Genomic DNA, 17,330 nt, shown 5'->3' with positions numbered 1-17,330 from the left:
TGAAAAGCCCTAAAACTTAGTCGACCTAGTGTGGCAGCTTCTTTGGCCTGAGGCAAACGTATATTAGTCACAGAATGAGTATTTACTGTTCCTTTGCTCTTTGGTAACTTTAATAGTCAGGGGTTGGTATTGAAAATTAATCAAAAGAATTAGTCTAGCTTTGTTGGGTGGATATCTTAACTGCACACATTTATGGATACTAGCAGAAACAAGGCTTACGACAAAACATTTCAGTTATTACTGCAACCCATTGAGAAGGACCCATCTCTCTCATCAAGATAAATGGCATATTCACTTGTGTTCTAAAGCAAAATACGCAACCAAACTACCAAACAAAGGCTAATTTGGAGACTTTTCTTCAGTGGTTGGGCTCTCTGGTGGAAATACAGGGGGAAATTAACGCAGAAGTGTTTTGGTTCCTGTGTTTAAGACTGCATGATGTGGTCTCTCGTGATGGAGGAAGCCAGGGAGAATTTTGGGATGAGCTAAAGCACTGAGGCCAGAGAGCTGACCTGTGGGTTTTCTTTATCAAACAGACAAAAGTGATTGAACGATATTAGTTATACTTTAACTCCTCAGGAGCCTTTCAGGATGGGTGGGGAGAGCACCCCCCTCGTGAAGAGTCAGAGCACACAAAAGGAGAAGAATTTTTCTTAGTTCCTTTCCATCCTTCTAAGTCTGGGTCCATCCATCATGTCAGGAGAACTTCTCTCATTGGCTACAGGTTGGGTGACAGGTGGGGCAGAATGGACTGTCCCGAGCAGAGGTCAGTATAATATCTATTTATGTAAAGAGCCAAAGGAAAACGATAAAGTTATGAGAGCATCCACCATTCACTCACACTGCAGCATTTTAAGATCTAAATCCTTTTGCTGTTTTTTTAGGGGCACCCCTCCTAAAAGTGGCAGAAAGACAAAGTAGGGGTGTGGGAAATGCAGATTAAAAAAAATAACACAACCTTTCTCTCCCCCCACCCTTAGCTTCAAAGTAAGTTTGGGAGTCTTTAAGTCTTCCTTTTTTTTTTTTTTTTTTTTTTTTGCTTTCTAGTTTTCTACACTGTAAATTTCAGAGTGCTGACCCATAAAACTAACTGTGTGGATTCTCACCCTGCCATCAAAGTGGACTGTCTTCTGAAACTAGGTGGGAAGTTCTGGAAACTCTGGCTGTGTAATAGGGCTTCTCTTTTGTCCATCCAGACTCTGAGATTAGGACTTGGGGGTTTGTAGAGCCCCCTCACAGCATTAAGGCTTGGGGGTTTGTAGAGCCCCTCACAGCTTGCACAGAGCCTTGGAGCTGATCTCTAGCACCAAGCAAAACTAAACCCCAGGATTATCCAAAGACTGACTGTGACCTATCCACTCATTCATCCATCGATTCAATAAACACTACCATTGAATACTAGAGTTATGTAGATGAAAAAGAAAACATAATCCTTCCCTTTAAGAAGTTCATCTTTTAGAGGAAGAACAGTCATCCATAAATGTTTTCCCATGCAGGCTCAAAAGCTGTGTTGACAATCTTGGAGAAAGACAATTCTCCAAGAGAATCTTGAGGTGGGAAGAACTTCTTCCTTAGGCTAAAGTTGAACTCAGGAGGAAAGGTCTTTTCTTACATTTAAGAGAAATACTCCAACTTTTTCAAAATTTTGTTTAAATTGAGCTTCATAAAACACCAATCCAGAACCTTGCCCATCCTTCTACTTCAAAGTGAGTGGGAAGCTGAAAGCCTGCTCTAGTCTGTTTGTATTGATTGGTCTTGCCAACGGCAGTCCCTCTAGGATCTCTCCCCTTTCTTTCTTGGCAGGTCACCTGGAACCTGGGAGTTGACCCAGCTCTAAGATTCAGCAGACATTGGCCTTGGTGGTGAAGGGGAGAGTGGTAGTCAATGTTATTTGAGCAGGGTCAGGAGGCCCTGGAACTTCCTGAGTGCACCATGCAGAAGGCTGCATACTATGAGAACCCAGGACTCTTTGGAGGCTATGGTTACAGCAAAGCCACGGAGGCATATGGCTACAGCACTCCTCACCAGCCCTACCCACCCTCTGCTGCTGCCAACTCCCTGGACAGTGACTACCCAGGTTCTGCCTGCTCCATCCAGAGTTCCGCACCTCTCCGAGCCCCAGGCCATAAAGGAGCCGAACTTAATGGTAGCTGCATGCGACCTGGCACTGGGAACAGCCAGGGTGGGGCTGGTGGCAACCAGCCTCCTGGGCTGAACTCCGAGCAGCAACCACCACAGCCCCCTCCTCCACCACCCACCTTGCCCCCCTCCTCGCCCACCAACCCTGGAGGTGGAGTACCTGCCAAGAAGACCAAGGGTGGACCTAATGCGTCCAGCTCTTCTGCCACCATCAGCAAGCAGATCTTCCCCTGGATGAAAGAATCCCGACAGAACTCAAAGCAGAAGAACAGCTGTACCACTTCAGGTAGCTCTCTGGGCTTCTCTAGACCATAACCCTTCAGATTGACCTTAAGAACCAATTACCTGGAAGCCAAGAGACTCAGGTCTATAAGGCAACCTTAGCAACACTGTATCCAAATGTAGAAATGTCTGTCTTTTCTAGTGATTCTCATTGGATACATACTCTTGCAGAGACAGGGCATGCTTTCCTCGCTGATGCCTTTGCTGGACTGATCTCACACTTATTCATAGGAAGTTCTTTCTTATGCTGACATATTATCTGCCTTCCCAGGCACTGGTCATAACTCAGCTTCCTCTTTTATCCACCAGACCTTCAAATGTGAAGACAGGCAGGGTGTAGCTTTGTACACCTATAATCCCATCACTTGAGGCTGAGGCAGGAGCATCTCGAGGTCAAGGAGCGCCTAGGAAGCGTAGTGAGTTCTTGGACACCATTAAGAGATTTTTGTCTCAAAACAGAAAGCCAAGTCAAGACAAATAATACCCCCAAAGAAGAAAAAACCATGCTCAAATAAGTTATAAACATTATCTATTTATTTTATTTAACTTTCCAAATACCTCTTTAAAATAGACACATGCTAACACCCTCATTTTCCCCAGATCCCCAGAACTGCAAAGTGGTGGACTTGGGGTCTAAGGGGTACCACTTCAGGGCCTTCAGGGCAAAACTGTAAGACTCAACTCACTCTAGAGAACCCATGGGAAGAGCAGGTTCTAGGGGAGAGAATAATTTGGAACCAGAGCAGCTGTAGGCTTTCCTGCCCTGGGAAGGGAGACTCTAGAGCTGAGGAGACTTCTGTTGGTCCATTTTAAGTCTGAAGAATATGGGTCCAGTGAGGAGCTGATGCCTTCTCTCTCCGCCCAGGCCCTTCCTTCTTGAACGGTTCTGGCTTTGCATTCTTGATGGGGTTGACTCTCCGGGTCCAGGGCTAGTCTGGAGCCTGGGATGTGATTTGTTATCAGGTCTCTGCTCTGCCTGATGCTCCCTGGGCTTGTGGCTCCTAGAGGAAAGCGTCTTCCTGCTCTAAAGCTCCCTCCTCTGCCCCTCCCTCCTCAGCTCAGACACAGGCCCTCCCTCCCAGGAGAAATCCATTTGTCTTCCCAGTGAAGGAGTGGACAAGCAGCTGAGGGGTGGCAGGGGAGGTGAAGCCAGTGCTGAGGCTGCATGGCCATATGCAACACGCTTTCAGCCTGGCCTTGGGATCCCCTCAAACTCCAGGGCAGTATCTTGGTGGGGGGTGTATTATCACCTCCAGCCTTTGGGGTGCACCTGGCTGGAGTCAGGTGCCAAGACCCCTCCCTCCCTACTTCTTCATTCTTTGGAGTGCTTGACTTGTAAACAAACCAGGCAGGCTGGAGCTACCTCAGACACCCCAACCCCCAGCCCCTAGTTCCCAGCAGCAGAGCTTGGGAGAGGTGTTCAAAGAAGCCTGGCTTTTTTTTTTTTCTTTTTCTTTTTCTTTTTTGACAGGGGAGTGTCTCACGAGTTGCTCTTAGCCTCACAGTAAAGTCCTTCATGGCCTGTGGGTTGAGATGAGATGGTGGGGTAGGGTGGAGAGGAAAGGAAAGGCAGAGGAAGGCAGCAGCTGCAGGTGCGACTGACAGGTAGGCCTAGAGGCGTGTAGAGTGAGTGCTCCTTCAGACGTTGACCTATCAAAACCTTCTACCCGACTGGAGGGATTGGAGGTGAGAGCAGAGGGGGGAATGAAGACAGGAAAGCACCCCTCTCTATTCTGAGGCTCCTTACCCCTTACTCAGCACTCTCTCTGTCTCTACCTCTGCCCAGGAGAGAACTGCGAGGATAAGAGCCCGCCGGGCCCAGCATCCAAGCGGGTGCGCACGGCATACACGAGCGCTCAGCTGGTGGAGCTGGAGAAGGAGTTCCACTTCAACCGCTACCTGTGCCGGCCACGCCGCGTGGAGATGGCCAACCTGCTGAACCTCACCGAGCGCCAGATCAAGATCTGGTTCCAGAACCGTCGCATGAAATACAAGAAGGACCAGAAGGCCAAGGGCATCCTGCATTCTCCGGCGGGCCAGTCCCCAGAGCGCAGCCCACCTCTTGGAGGAGCGGCGGGCCACGTGGCCTACTCCGGCCAGCTGCCACCCGTGCCCGGCCTGGCCTACGACGCACCCTCGCCGCCCGCTTTCGCCAAATCGCAGCCCAACATGTACGGCCTGGCAGCCTACACGGCGCCGCTCAGCAGTTGCCTGCCGCAGCAGAAACGCTACGCGGCGCCCGAGTTCGAGCCCCATCCCATGGCGAGCAACGGCGGCGGCTTCGCCAGCGCCAACCTGCAGGGCAGCCCGGTGTACGTGGGTGGCAACTTCGTCGACTCCATGGCGCCCGCATCCGGGCCGGTCTTCAATCTGGGCCACCTCTCACACCCGTCTTCGGCCAGCGTGGACTACAGCTGCGCCGCGCAAATCCCTGGCAACCACCACCACGGACCGTGCGACCCTCATCCCACCTACACAGATCTCTCGGCTCACCACTCGTCTCAGGGACGCCTGCCCGAGGCCCCCAAACTGACACATCTGTAGCGGTTGCCGCCGGCCTGGTAGCTCGGTGCAATTACCTCTCTAGTTTTGGTGGCGGGGGTGGTGGCGGGGCGGGGCCCGAGGGGCAGCTCGGGGCACCCCCCTCCCCGATCTGGTCTGGCCGCTGCCTCTCGAGTCTCCGGCTTCCAGCGGCCGAGGCTGACACTACTGGGCCTCCCCTCCAGGCGCGTCCTCCTTTGGGTGGCTCGCTATAAATCAGCCGCAAGGATCCTCCCCTGTAAACCTGACAGTGCCATATACTGCGGAACGAGGGACTCTAATCTGGTAATGGTGTCCCTAAGGTAAGTCCGAGACCCACCCGTGGCGTGTCCTGAAGAGGGACTAGAGCCTGGAGAATCCCGGGCCTGGCCCCTCCGTCTAGCTTAGTTTCAGAGACCTTAATTTATATGCTCCTTCCCCTCCTGTAAAGATTGCATCGGACTAAACAATCTGTATTTATTATTTGAAGCGAGTAATTTCGTTTCCCTGATTATTTATCCTCGTCTTAATGTATTTATGTGTATATTTGTAGAATTCTCCAGCCGGGCCTAGGTACGCGCTCCCGGGCCTTGGGGGCCACATTTCATCTCTTTGGTCCCCTTGGTCTGAACTAGTTGAGAGAGTAGTTTTGAACAGTTGTAACCGTGGCTGGTGTTTGTAGTTGATGTAAAGGATTGAGATCACAAACAGCCCTTCATGGTTAGAGGCAGGCAGCCCGGTGGCATAGCACGGCGTTTCTCAACAACCGAAACCCTCACCACTCGACACAGCTTATTGATTTCAAATTGTCTGCTACTATTTGAACAAACATTTAGAATAAAAAATTTTTTCCTCAGTTGGAAGTGTATCTGTGTTACTCACACACATTTGCAGGCAGACAACTCTGCCTTGATCCCTCTGTAAGCCCCTCCCCCAATAAAAAAGGACCCTCTGAAAAATATTTTGTTTATTCGGAACCTATTGCATAACTTGTCTTGGAGGGATGCTTGATTACATTCACGCTATTGAAATTGGGCGGCAGTAACCAAAGGGTGCAAACCTGGAGATATTCTCAGAGCATGATTGTAATGGGTTTTTGCCAAAGTAGCACCTGCATGACTCTTTCTACCATCTCTTTCTGGACATAATTGTTACATTGGAGGGGGAGAGGCAGAGCTCATTTTTCTGCATTAAATAATAAAAATTAAACTTTTGGAAAAAACCTGACAATCAAAGAAAAAGCATAAGAGAAACAGGAAAGATTAAGCTATGAAAACCTAAGGTGCAGGGGCATAAAAAGAAATGACCACGCAGAGACAAGCACCCAGGCTTTTATCTCTAGAAAGTGCTCAGGATTTTTTTTTCCTTTGTAATGGTCAGTAGTTCATTTCAAAAGAAAACAAATGTTCTCCATAAATGTAAAATAATAAAAGTTTCCTGAATGGAACATCACACACAGAAACACCTTGTTTACTCCTGTTTCTTTGTGCAAAATGGGCAAAAAGCCTACAACATTTATAATCGTCTTGTAAATACTAGTGTGGCTCTGACTGGGGCCTGTCACTTACACCCACTTCTATAGAAGGGGGTGCTTGGAAAAAGGTCTTCAGACAAGGTTCAGTTACTTTGTATTTCAGCAAAGTCCACCCACACATCTCTATTTGGTTTGGCAAACATGCAAGCCCCACCAGCCTGGTGACACGAGGTGGAATTCCTATTGTGTGGAAATAGCTTCTCTACTGGTGGGACAACAATCGTTTTCTATTTGGATGTTTGTGTTTCGCTCAGTAATGATGATGCAAAATAATATTTAGTTTCCTTGTTCCTCTGTGCTGTTTTTTAAAATGGCATGTTAGGCTGGGGTGGGACGGGATAGCCTTTTGCTAAATTTCACTCTATCTGAGCAAGTTTAAAGTATATATGTTGTAGAATTGTATCAACAGAATAAATGACTTCAACCGAAGGCATATTTTACCCACTCTCAAGGCTTAACATTGTTTTCTATGAAACTTGCATTTATAGACAGAATCTATAACGGCAAGAAATTATTATTTTAAGCTCTTAAGGAAATGAAAGAAGAGCTAGCTGCATTGTAGGAAATCACAGCCCACCTTTCTTAACTGGCTAAATATTAAATAGATGAATTGTCAAGCTGTTTAGATTCAGCTCGGTTTCTCTCATCTCCTCTTCCTACCATAAATAATAATAAAAATACATAATGCATCATGGCTCCAGGCATTTCCCAGTGCGGTGGGTTACCGCAGGAGTATCTGCTGAGTCTGCGGGTGTCTGTAAAACCCCAAGTGTCATCTGTGGCTTAGGGTTTCATGGATTAGACTTTAAACAGTGTCTAGCCCGGTTGACATCAGCTTCCTCTCACACATGGGCTCTCTAAGGAAGTGTCAGGTTGGGGGCTCCATCTGTAGGCAGCGGCAGCCACCCAGGCCCTGTGGTGGTGTAAGGGTGTTGGGAGAAGGGGGAGGGGGTCCTTCGACCAAATCTGCGGCCTCTCTCAGATCCCAAAGTTGTAGAGACAGCAGAGAATTGCTTGGTTTCTTTCCTGCCACGGACGTGAACCACGTGATGGACACACTCGCTCCTAGCGTGGGTGGGGGCTGCGGCGAGTTCTGGGAGGGCGCACTCCCACGCGGCCGCCCGCCGGAGAGAGCTGGGCCCGCGGCACAACCATTTAAAACTTCATAAATTATAAACAAGCCGCCTTGGCCTTCGCCATAAATTCCGCTCCTCTTGAGCCTGCAATTAGTGTTAGGAAGACCCAAGTCTAAATACAACCAAACGCCCTCTGAAGGGCCCAACTGCCCGAGGTTGCAAGCCTTTATTTATTTCCCGGTGCCACCCCTTCTGCACCCGAGGTTTGCACACAGTCACCTCCTCCCCCGCCACCGCGGGCAGTACACACTCCGCTGGGTTCCCGCTCAGCCTGGGAAGGTCACAATAGCTGCTCTATCCGCAGAGGCGCCTGCCGCCTCCTCCCTCCCGGGTCTCGGAGAAGCAAAGAAAGAAGAGTGGGGGAGGGGAGCCTGGCCAGCAATGGCGCCCCAGTCTCAGGCCTCCGCTCTAGCTTCAAGACCCCTGGCAGGATACTATGCGGGAAGTTGGCAAGGGAAGGGAATCACCACTCTAGGTTGTCTTTCTCCCACGACGCACGCCGTGAGGCAAAGGACCACCGACCCTCATCGCCAGGTTGAGGATGCCCAGAAGCAGACAGGTCTACCCGAAGCACATTGTGCCAGTGGCTTCCTTTCCGGACCTTTGCAGAGAAGGCCTTAGCCGCAACAGGGGGGGTATGCCAGAAGGGAGGAGCACCCGGGCCTCTCCTGAGAGTGTGGGTCTTGAGACGTCTACCTCTTTTGCTGTAGGGGAAGGATGGTTTAGTTCAGGCCTTGACCAGCCCTCCTTTATTCACCATAGCGTTTTTTTTTTGGGGGGGGAGGGGGTCGGGAAGGTTGTAGATCTCCGTTAGATCTGAAAAACTTTAGCTCTGAAGGAAAGAAGTCAGGTTCTTGAACCTGGTTCATGGATGGCAGTCATTTGGGTATCCCTAGTTGTTCGGTCCAGAGAAGCAAATGCAGGTTGAAGTAGGATGACGATCAGGCCTAAGGGGGTAGGGCCCTGCTGCAAAATAGAGGTGGAGGCAGAGGAAGAAGGGAAGTTTTCCCTGCAATCTGGGAAACCTCGGGATACATTCTGGTGAGCAGCCAGCCAGGGGAAGGGAAGTTGCCACGGAAAGCCTTGGAGAGTAGCCCTGGCCACTGGCTACTTCACTAAGACGATAAGAAAGGGCGATCAAGTACATATTCTGCCTCCTGGCTTTCAGAACACAGCCTCATCCAGGGATGTGACAGAGAAAAATCCGCCTCTGATGGCATCATTAAGTTAACCATCCATTTGTACCGTTTCTTTGTACAGGCTTTCAAAGGGGAGAGAGGAAGAGAATTCAGAGCTAGTAGTCTCCTTTGGTCCTCACCAGAGACGAATCAGCCAAATTGGTTTCTGAGGCCCCAGAGGCTGCTAACCTTGCTGAACAAGATTTTTTGAATTTCTGTCTCTAAGAAGTATTAAGGGGTAGTGATCACCTATACTAGCTCCCCCTTTTCTCCTTCCTCACCCTGTACCACACCACCAGCCCTGGGGTGAAGAGCTCTGATCAGCCTGCAGCCTTAGAAGTCCAGGCTGTCCTTTGTTACGGATTTTCAGTATGGAGGGCAAAGGAGCCATGAGTGGGTGGGTGTTTGAATAACAAAGAACTTAACTCTTCCTTCTAATAACAGTGTGGGGGGGGAGGTGCAAGCTTGTTTACACCTTCAGTATTCAAGGAACTGTCACGGGTCTGTCTTGACTTCACCAGGAGAATTGACTGAAACGTCCTTCTGAAGTCAAGAATTGGGTAATCCCAGTTTAGAGGTCTGGGGAGGTCTTCTTCATCTGGAAGTTCTTGGCGAAACTTCTGTCTTTCTTTCAGAAACTCAAAGAAAATCACAACGCAAGTTTACAAGGATGCAAGAGAGGCAGGAGGCCCTCACCCCCAGATTTAATCTCATCACTCTTGGGCACTGCAGTTCCACAGACAGGGTGTATATAGAACCCGGGTCAATAGACCCTTGGGCACCAGGACTCTCGGGGAGCTGAGACTGCATTGTCCCCAGCCAAGCCTTACCTAACCCATACCTTTGAGTTCTTTTAGATTTCTCTCTCAGAAGAGTGGACAGCAAAAGGCTGGGTGGGAGAATCCTCTACCCTTACAGCTGGGCTCCTGCTGAAGGGAGGGGTGGCCGGAGAGGACCATCTCCTTGTTACCTCGGTTTCTACTCCACTACAATCAAACGTTTTGCCTCTGGGGTCCAAGGTTGGTGTCAAATGGACTTAGAAACCTGGCTGAAGTCTTTTCTTAAACACTTCCCTCGAGTCTCTCATCCTCTCTGTCAAGTTGCAAAGTTCAAAGACAATCCAGTATCAGGCTTCCCACAAGGGGACCCCCAGGGCACCAGGGTGCCCAATCTTCTGCAGCAGTAGAGAGAGATGAATGTCACCATGCCTCCCCACCCACTCCAGTCTGTGGGATTGGAGCCATTGCATATGTCTTGTTCTACATCTTGTGATAACTACTTTTTAAAACAACCTGGGAGCCGCTGAACCGACGGTAAATATGGAAGATGGCAAATATTCACCCCCATAGCCAAGCGCGTAATACCTAGTCTGGTTCCTTTGGCCAGTCTGGCTCATTTTTTCAATAAGGTCTGGAATAATGACCAAAGTGGGGTTTAGCATTAGAGAGGACCAGAGGAAGAGACGATCCCCGTATGAATCAGGATTCACGAAGAGCTTTGATACAGATATAACTGATGGGCGCGGGAGGCAGAGACTTAAACCAGGCCGGGAGGGCCTGTGGACAAGGACCTTTCTTTAAAAAAGAGACTGGAAGGTCTTTTTAAAAATGGCTCTATTGTTCACTTCCTTGGCCTGCAAATACTCTGTCCCTCCCTACCTTCTTCTCAGGGCCGCGCGGGAAAATGGGTCACTGGAGGAGAGCTCTAGGGAGTTGGTCCCAGTGTCCCTCATTCCTGTCTGCCATTCCTTAGAACAGCGCCGACGCCATCCCGTGGCTGGCAGAGAACACAAAGGAAGCCCCGACTCAGCCCGGGACCTAGGGTCACTGTAAGCAGGAGGCTGGTGTGGTTTCCAGTCTCAGCGTCCCGGTTGCCCTCGGGAACAATAGCAGCCGCCAGCCCGGGAGGTCGGGCGCTGAGCACAAAGCCGGCTTGGTCCACGCCGCTCTGAGACGCGCGCGCTGACCCGGCTGCCACCGCCCTCCGGTGTTCCCGCATCCACCTAGAACTCTCTAGGAAAGACAAACGGTGAGTTAATCACCCTACCGGCTGGCGGCCGCGTCTTCTGCGCCGGCCTTGGAGGCGGGATGGGGAGTGGGGTTCCTCTGTGTGTGTCTGGGGTGGGGGGCGGGAAAGGTTAGTCCTATTAAGAGTTCATCAATCACCCGGTGTGCACTTTTCGCTCGACAGCGGTTCCTCCTACTTTAGAGCAAGTCTGGGCCAGCTGGGAGCCGACCAGAAACCGCGAGCCGTGGAGACGCTGATGCTCTGGGTGAGCTCTAAGGGAGGGTGCGACGCAAGTCTCGCGCCCTCAACGCAGCAGCTAGGACAGCGCTCCAGACGCGCTTGGGGAGGGGGAGGGTCACTATGAACCTCACCACCAGATGAACCTCGAACTTCGCAGCAAGCCAGCACCCACGCTAGCCCCTGACCCGTTGTGACCTGGCATTATCTCCCCCCCCCCACCTACCCCAGTGACACTCACACAGGTCCTTCTATTTCCAGAAAGGGACACCTCTTCCCTGAAGGCAGGGCAAGAAAAAAATGCCAATGGATCAAGGTTTCTTGCTGACCCCAAATCTCTGCCTGCAGGCCTCTTTGCGTGGGAGTAAGTAGGTCAAGGCTGCTATTGAACTTGGAGTAAACTTGCCATTTAAAGTTACAATAAAAGTATGTCTAAGCACCGTCCACAACATCCTTCCTGTCTACTGTAGCGGCAAGACTATTCCAAGTACTTTTACTTCAGCTTTTTGGGGGGTTCATTTTAGTACTATCATAAAGGAAAGACTGGAAATTTCTAGAGACAGCCATGAGCCTTGGAGGTGTCGCAGCAGGATGGTTTGGGTGGAGTGGGTGGTGACAACATGCCTGTACCACTTCTGGAATGGCGAATGCTCTCTGTAAATGCCCAAAGCTTTGACCTAGACCCCCTAGAGCCTTTTTGCTCTGGGTGGCATGGGCTGGAATGGTTCTTAAGTTAGCTAGGCTGCACTGCTTAGCCCTCACCAAAGTGCTAGCATTACCCCCCCCCCACCAGCCTTCTTTGTCCTCATTATTTTGCATGGAAACTAACTTATTTTGGAAAAATGTCCTACTCCCATTTTACTTCAGACAGGAGGTGAGTCACTGAAGCCTCACGCAGTACCCCAACCCATGGAGCAATAAAAACACTAATCATGGTTTTCAGTTTCCCCTGCCTCCTGCCTCCCACCAATCCACCGAGCAATTCCTATGTGCACTGTGTTGTGCTGTGGAACACAAGGCTGAGTAACTAACAGGTTGGTTGTGCCCTTCAGTTTAGCGAGGGAGAAAAACAACCGGATAGTGCTGTAAAGCCATGGCGGTGCACGCCTTTAATCCCAGCACTCTGGAGGCAGAGGCAGGAGGATCTTTGTGAGCTCAAGGCCAGCCTGGTCTACAAGAGCTAGTTCCAGGACAGTCACAGTCAGGGTTACACATAGAAACTTTGTCTTAAAGATGAGAGAGAGAGAGAGAGAGAGAGAGAGAGAGAGAGAGAGAGAGAGAGAGAGAAGCCATACTGTAGTGTCAAAACAGATACTCAAGTGATTTGGGGCTCCTGAAAAGAGTTAAGAGTTTTTCAGGCCAAGGGAAGAAAGAACATGCCAGGCAGAGAAACAATTTGTGCAAAAGATGAAAAAGGAAGGAAGAGCAGGGGGAGTAGTTTGGAGTAGGGCACCACGGCTGGGGAGAAAGTTTCCACAAGGTTTGCATAGAGGAGTCTGGACCTCTTGTGCAGGCAGTAACTGCTGAATCAGGTCTTAAGCTTAGACAAGTGGGCTCATTATCTGGCCGGAAAGCTAACTCTGTATTTAACTGGAGGAAGGAGAAAAGTCAAGTTAGAGAGAGTAGCAATAAGGTTGAGGAGAAAAGGCATTTAAGAGGAACTCACAGAACTTGGTGGTAAGCTGGGCATGTAGGAGAGGCGTGGTGACGTTAATTCCTAACTTTCCATTTGGAGGATCTGAGTGGGAGTCAAGCCATTAACTGCATGAGAAGAGGAGGAAGAGCCTGGAGGGGAATCTAATGTGTTCAGTTCAAGTCTACTCTGTGTTTCCCTTTGCTGCTGATACACTGCAAGACCCTAAGCGATCCACTTAATCTTTCAGAACTTCACTTTCATCAGTGAAACAGTCAATAAAGATATCTCCCTCATAAGTTTATCATCAGAGCACAGTGTGTCTGTGTGTGTGTGTGTGTGTGTGTGTTTTAGGGGTGTTATCCTCACCAGGCCCAAATAAATGTTGTATATAAAATAGCTAAAACCTAGGGGAAATATACTCCCACCCTCCCCATGTTGATCAATACTTAGATCTTGGGTGGCCACAGAGAAATAAGTCCCATGGAAATTAAAAACAACAACACCCGCCCGCTTCCCAGATATTGAACCCAAGCTAATGCGAAGGGTGAGGTCGGATCAGATTGCTAATCAGAGCCCTCTACTTCCAGATGGGTGATCTCAGGAGGATTCCCATGGAAACGTGGTCTAGGTACCAGACCACTAAAGAGGAGGCCTCTTAGCAGATGTCAAGACGCTTTCTTCTTCTTTTTTTAAATATCATCTGTCTATCAGAGGATGCTTAGGTTCCATACCCTCACTGAGGAACGGCGTAGTATGTGAAAAGCACCGGGTCTCTGACCTTGGCTATCTACAGGGAGGTGGATACCAGATGCTTGTCTTTTCTGTACCAGTTTTCATTTGTGAAATAGTCAAGGAAAAAAAGTGACATATTATGGGAGGTTGTAAGGGTCAAGAAAAGATGAAATTTTCTATTTGTCAGATTGTTAAAAACAAACAAACAAAAACCCTTTAATATTCCGATGGTTTGGGAAGGCTGTCAGGAAACAGGAGCTCTGATAAGTTACTGGTAGATGAGATTTTGTTTCGTGTGAGATAAACAAACAGGGTCTTTCTCAATTGCCAAGACTGCCTTGTGTACTTTCTTTTTAAAATACTTTATTTTATTGTATGTGTGTGATAGCTGTGTTTGCCATGTATATTTGTACACCACAGTTTGCATGGTGTCTCGGGCGTGTGGAAGAAGGGATCAGATCCCTGTGAAGTGCAGCTGAAGACAGTTGTTGGCTAATGTGTGGGTGCTGGGGTCCTCTGGAAGAGCAGGTCCTGTTAATACAGCCTCTGGAATGCACTCTTTTTTTATGTCTTGTTTTGTTGTTTTTAGTTTTTTGGTGTAGCCCTAGTTGTCCTGGAACTCACGTTGTACACCAGGCTGACCTCGAACTCACAAAGATCTGCCTGCCTCTGCTTCCCAAATGCTGGACTTACAGGCGTGCGACACTGGGCCGGGCAATGGTGGCACACGCCTTTAATCCCAGCACTCGGGAGGCAGAGGCAGGCGGATCTCTGTGAGTTCGAGACCAGCCTGGTCTACGGAGCTAGTTCCAGGACAGGCTCCAAAGCCACAGAGAAACCCTGTCTCGAAAAAAAAACAAAAAAGAAAACAAACAAACAAACAAAGGCAGGCGACACCACGGCCCCACCCTGGATTTCACCCTTGAGTTCTGGGATTCCAAGCTTGTCTAGCCACACTTTCTACACCTTGCTTCACTTTTATAAAGAGCGGTTTAGCAAAATGTATTTAAGATGTCAGCCCATATATTCTTTGTCTCAGTAATTCCACTTCAAGAAATTTCTTTATGGGTAAAAATTTGCATATGTGTATTTTACTAGTTTTTTTTTTCATTAATTAAAACTTTTCATTTATTTTACATCCTGATAGCAGTTTCCCCTCCCTCCTCTCCACCTCCCATCTTCCACCTCCCATCCACCCCTCCTTCTCCATTTCTGTTCAGAAAGGGGCAGGCCTCCTACGTGTATCAACAAAGCATGACCTGTCAAACTGAGGCAGGACAGAGCTCTTCCCCCTGTAGCAAGGCTGGCTAAAGCAGCCCAGCATGGGGAATAGGTTCCTAAAAGCCAGCTCAAGTGCCCGGGATAGGTCTTGATCCCACTGCTAGGAGCCTCACAAACAGACAGAGCTACACAACTGCCACACTCACGCCTATGTCGCCTGTGTCATTCCCATGCAGGCTCCCTAGCTATCAGTCCAGTCTGGGAGCTCCCAGGAGCTCAGGTTGGCTGTCTCTGTGGGTTCTCCCATCATGATTTTGAGCCCTCTGTCTCTTATCATCTCTCCTTCCTCTTCAACAGGACTCCCAGAGCTCAGCCCAATGCCTGTCTGGGGAATCTCTGCATTTGTTTCCGTCAGTTTCTGGATGAAGATTCTCTGATGACAATTAGGGTAGTCACCAACCTGATCAAAGGAGATGGTCAGTTCAGGCACCCTCTTCACTTTTGCTAGCCAAAGTTTGGAACAGGTGAAAGACCCATTATTAGTTGAACCTGTAACATCAATTTAGTAAGTTTACATAGTAGAGCAGTATGAAGTTGAACAGTTGACTAAGTGATGGGGGAAACTCTGTCAACCAATCACATCTAGTTAAGGCGTGGCTACCTGGGGCCCAGGAAGAAAAACTGGGAGGACCCAGATATGCTCTCTCTCTCTCTCTCTCTCTCTCTCTCTCTCAGCAGGCAGATAGGAAGTCAGACCTCCCACTCTTATAGAGTGAGTTTCCCCTTATAAGCATTAAAATATAATTGTTATTCTTGAGCTGGCCTGATTATTTAATGTACTGACCTAATTTGCAACTACTAAATGGTGCTAGGTATTTTGTATGGGGAGATCTTAAGACGCAACAGGAAAAAAAAAAAAAAAAAACGCAGTCCTGTACAGCCGATCTAGCATGCTACCACTGGGCTAAAAATGTGGGGAAACACAAACTGTTCATGTATAAAGTATCTCTGAAAAATGTTCACGACATGAATAAAACTGGTTGCTTAGGGACAGAGGGACCACATGGCTGGGACAAGGGTAGGAGGAAGAGGCCACTTCGTACCCCTTTCAATCTTGAGTCACACACTTGTCATTTATGATTCACTTAAAAGATAAAGCAACAAATTATCATTATTATTATTATTATTAGTGCTGGGTGTGGACCAGTTTGGCCTTGAACTCACAGAGGTCAACCTGCCTCTGCCTCCTGAATGCTGGGATTAGAGACGTGCACTACCACCACCTGGCTCATGCATATCTTTTAAAATATGAATACAGCATAGGAGAGTAGAAGGACTCTATAAATAATGTACCAAAGACAGAAACCAGAAATAGATTTGAAAATATAAGAAGCCACCTTCTAGATGTCAAACAAATAAGAAGAGAATGGTATGCTGAGATTTTTTTTTTTTTCAGTGCTGGAATCAAACCCATTGCCTTATGCATGCTACACAAGCACTCTATTACCAAACACACCCAACCCTTCTGCTAAGAAAACCTATAGCACATGGGAAAGGGTTAACACACAAAGGGCTTATTAACTAATAAAGAAAAGACACAAACCTTTTAATAGAAATATTAAGCCAAAACAGGTCATCTCAAATGTGTTCCTTTTTGTGTTTGCTCTATGCAATAAAATTAGCTTAGGGTCATTGCTTATGGCCCGTCCAGGATCCTGAAGATAGTCAACCTCCTGGGGATCCTTTACTCTTGTAGGTGGGGGGGGGGACCAGACTGATCTCTGCATACTCTTGTTGGAGACTCAGGGAGGAGCAACACAAGTCTGATGTGGGATTCCTCTCTGTATGCTATGAATACCATTGGTTAATAAAGGAACTGTCTTGGACCTGTGCAGGACAGAATAGAGGTAGGCAGGGAAAACTAAAGTGAATGCTGGGAGACAGAAGGTGGAGTCAGGAGATGCCATGGAGCCGCCAGAGGGGAAAGACTCAAGCTGTTAGTTGTAACCTTGCCGGTAGGCCACAACCCTCATGGTAAAATATAAAATAATGGAAATGGGTTAATTCTAGATGTCAGAGATAGCTATCAATATGCTTAAGCTATTGGCCAAACAGTATTGCAATTAATAAAGATTTCTATGTGATTATTTTGAGTCTGGGAAGCTGGGAACAAGTAGTCTCCTATAATACAAGTCTAGTGCATAGGTTTAGCAAACATGTTTGTTTCAAAGGGAGAGATGTGCTCCCAGAAACAAAGGAAACTCCTTTAACACTGTTCTGCCTGCTCGGGGCTGAGGCTGTCATTGTGACAGCGCCAGGCAAGAGCTGCCTTAGTTCTTCCTTTGTCCAGGGTGCACGAAGGCAAATGGGCTGTGGGAACTGAGCTCCATCATTTTTGCTAGGATGGCATTCTCTTTCAGCTCTTGAGTAAAGCAACTTCCTTCCCCAAAACAAGAGTTTCACCCGGTCCTGTGGCTAAGGTACTTTCCAGCTTTGCCATCTCACACTGTAGCTGACTGTCCTTTAGCCAGAGAAAGTTAGGTCAAGGTCTGTTTTACCCCTTCTGGATCCCTGAGGTTCAAATGCACCCACCAGATAATCTGGGAGATGGAAGGAAATGAGAGTTAACTCCTTTCCTTATAAGGTTGTCTCAGAACCACTCCTGGGTTTCTCAAAGAAATGGAAGAAACAAATCTCACTTTTTATCC

At 48.4% G+C, this 17,330-nt stretch overlaps 1 protein-coding gene across 1 annotated transcript; it reads left to right on the top strand.

Moving 5' to 3' along the window:
- Positions 1–1,884: 1,884 nt before the first annotated feature.
- Positions 1,885–6,950, top strand: Hoxd3 (homeobox D3). Its single transcript, XM_050120006.1, has 2 exons — positions 1,885–2,425; positions 4,208–6,950. The coding sequence occupies exons 1-2, from the start codon at positions 1,885–1,887 to the stop codon at positions 4,963–4,965; spliced, it is 1,299 nt and encodes a 432-aa protein (XP_049975963.1). The 3' UTR covers positions 4,966–6,950.
- Positions 6,951–17,330: the final 10,380 nt, after the last annotated feature.

This window comes from Alexandromys fortis, unplaced genomic scaffold (genome assembly GCF_014885135.2).
Source record: "Alexandromys fortis isolate MF-2015 unplaced genomic scaffold, M_Fortis_MF-2015_v1.1 scaffold_8_1_9099942, whole genome shotgun sequence".
NCBI lineage: Eukaryota > Metazoa > Chordata > Mammalia > Rodentia > Cricetidae > Alexandromys > Alexandromys fortis.
The sequence above is the reverse complement of the archived record's forward strand: the minus strand, read 5'-3'. Positions and strand labels throughout refer to the sequence as shown.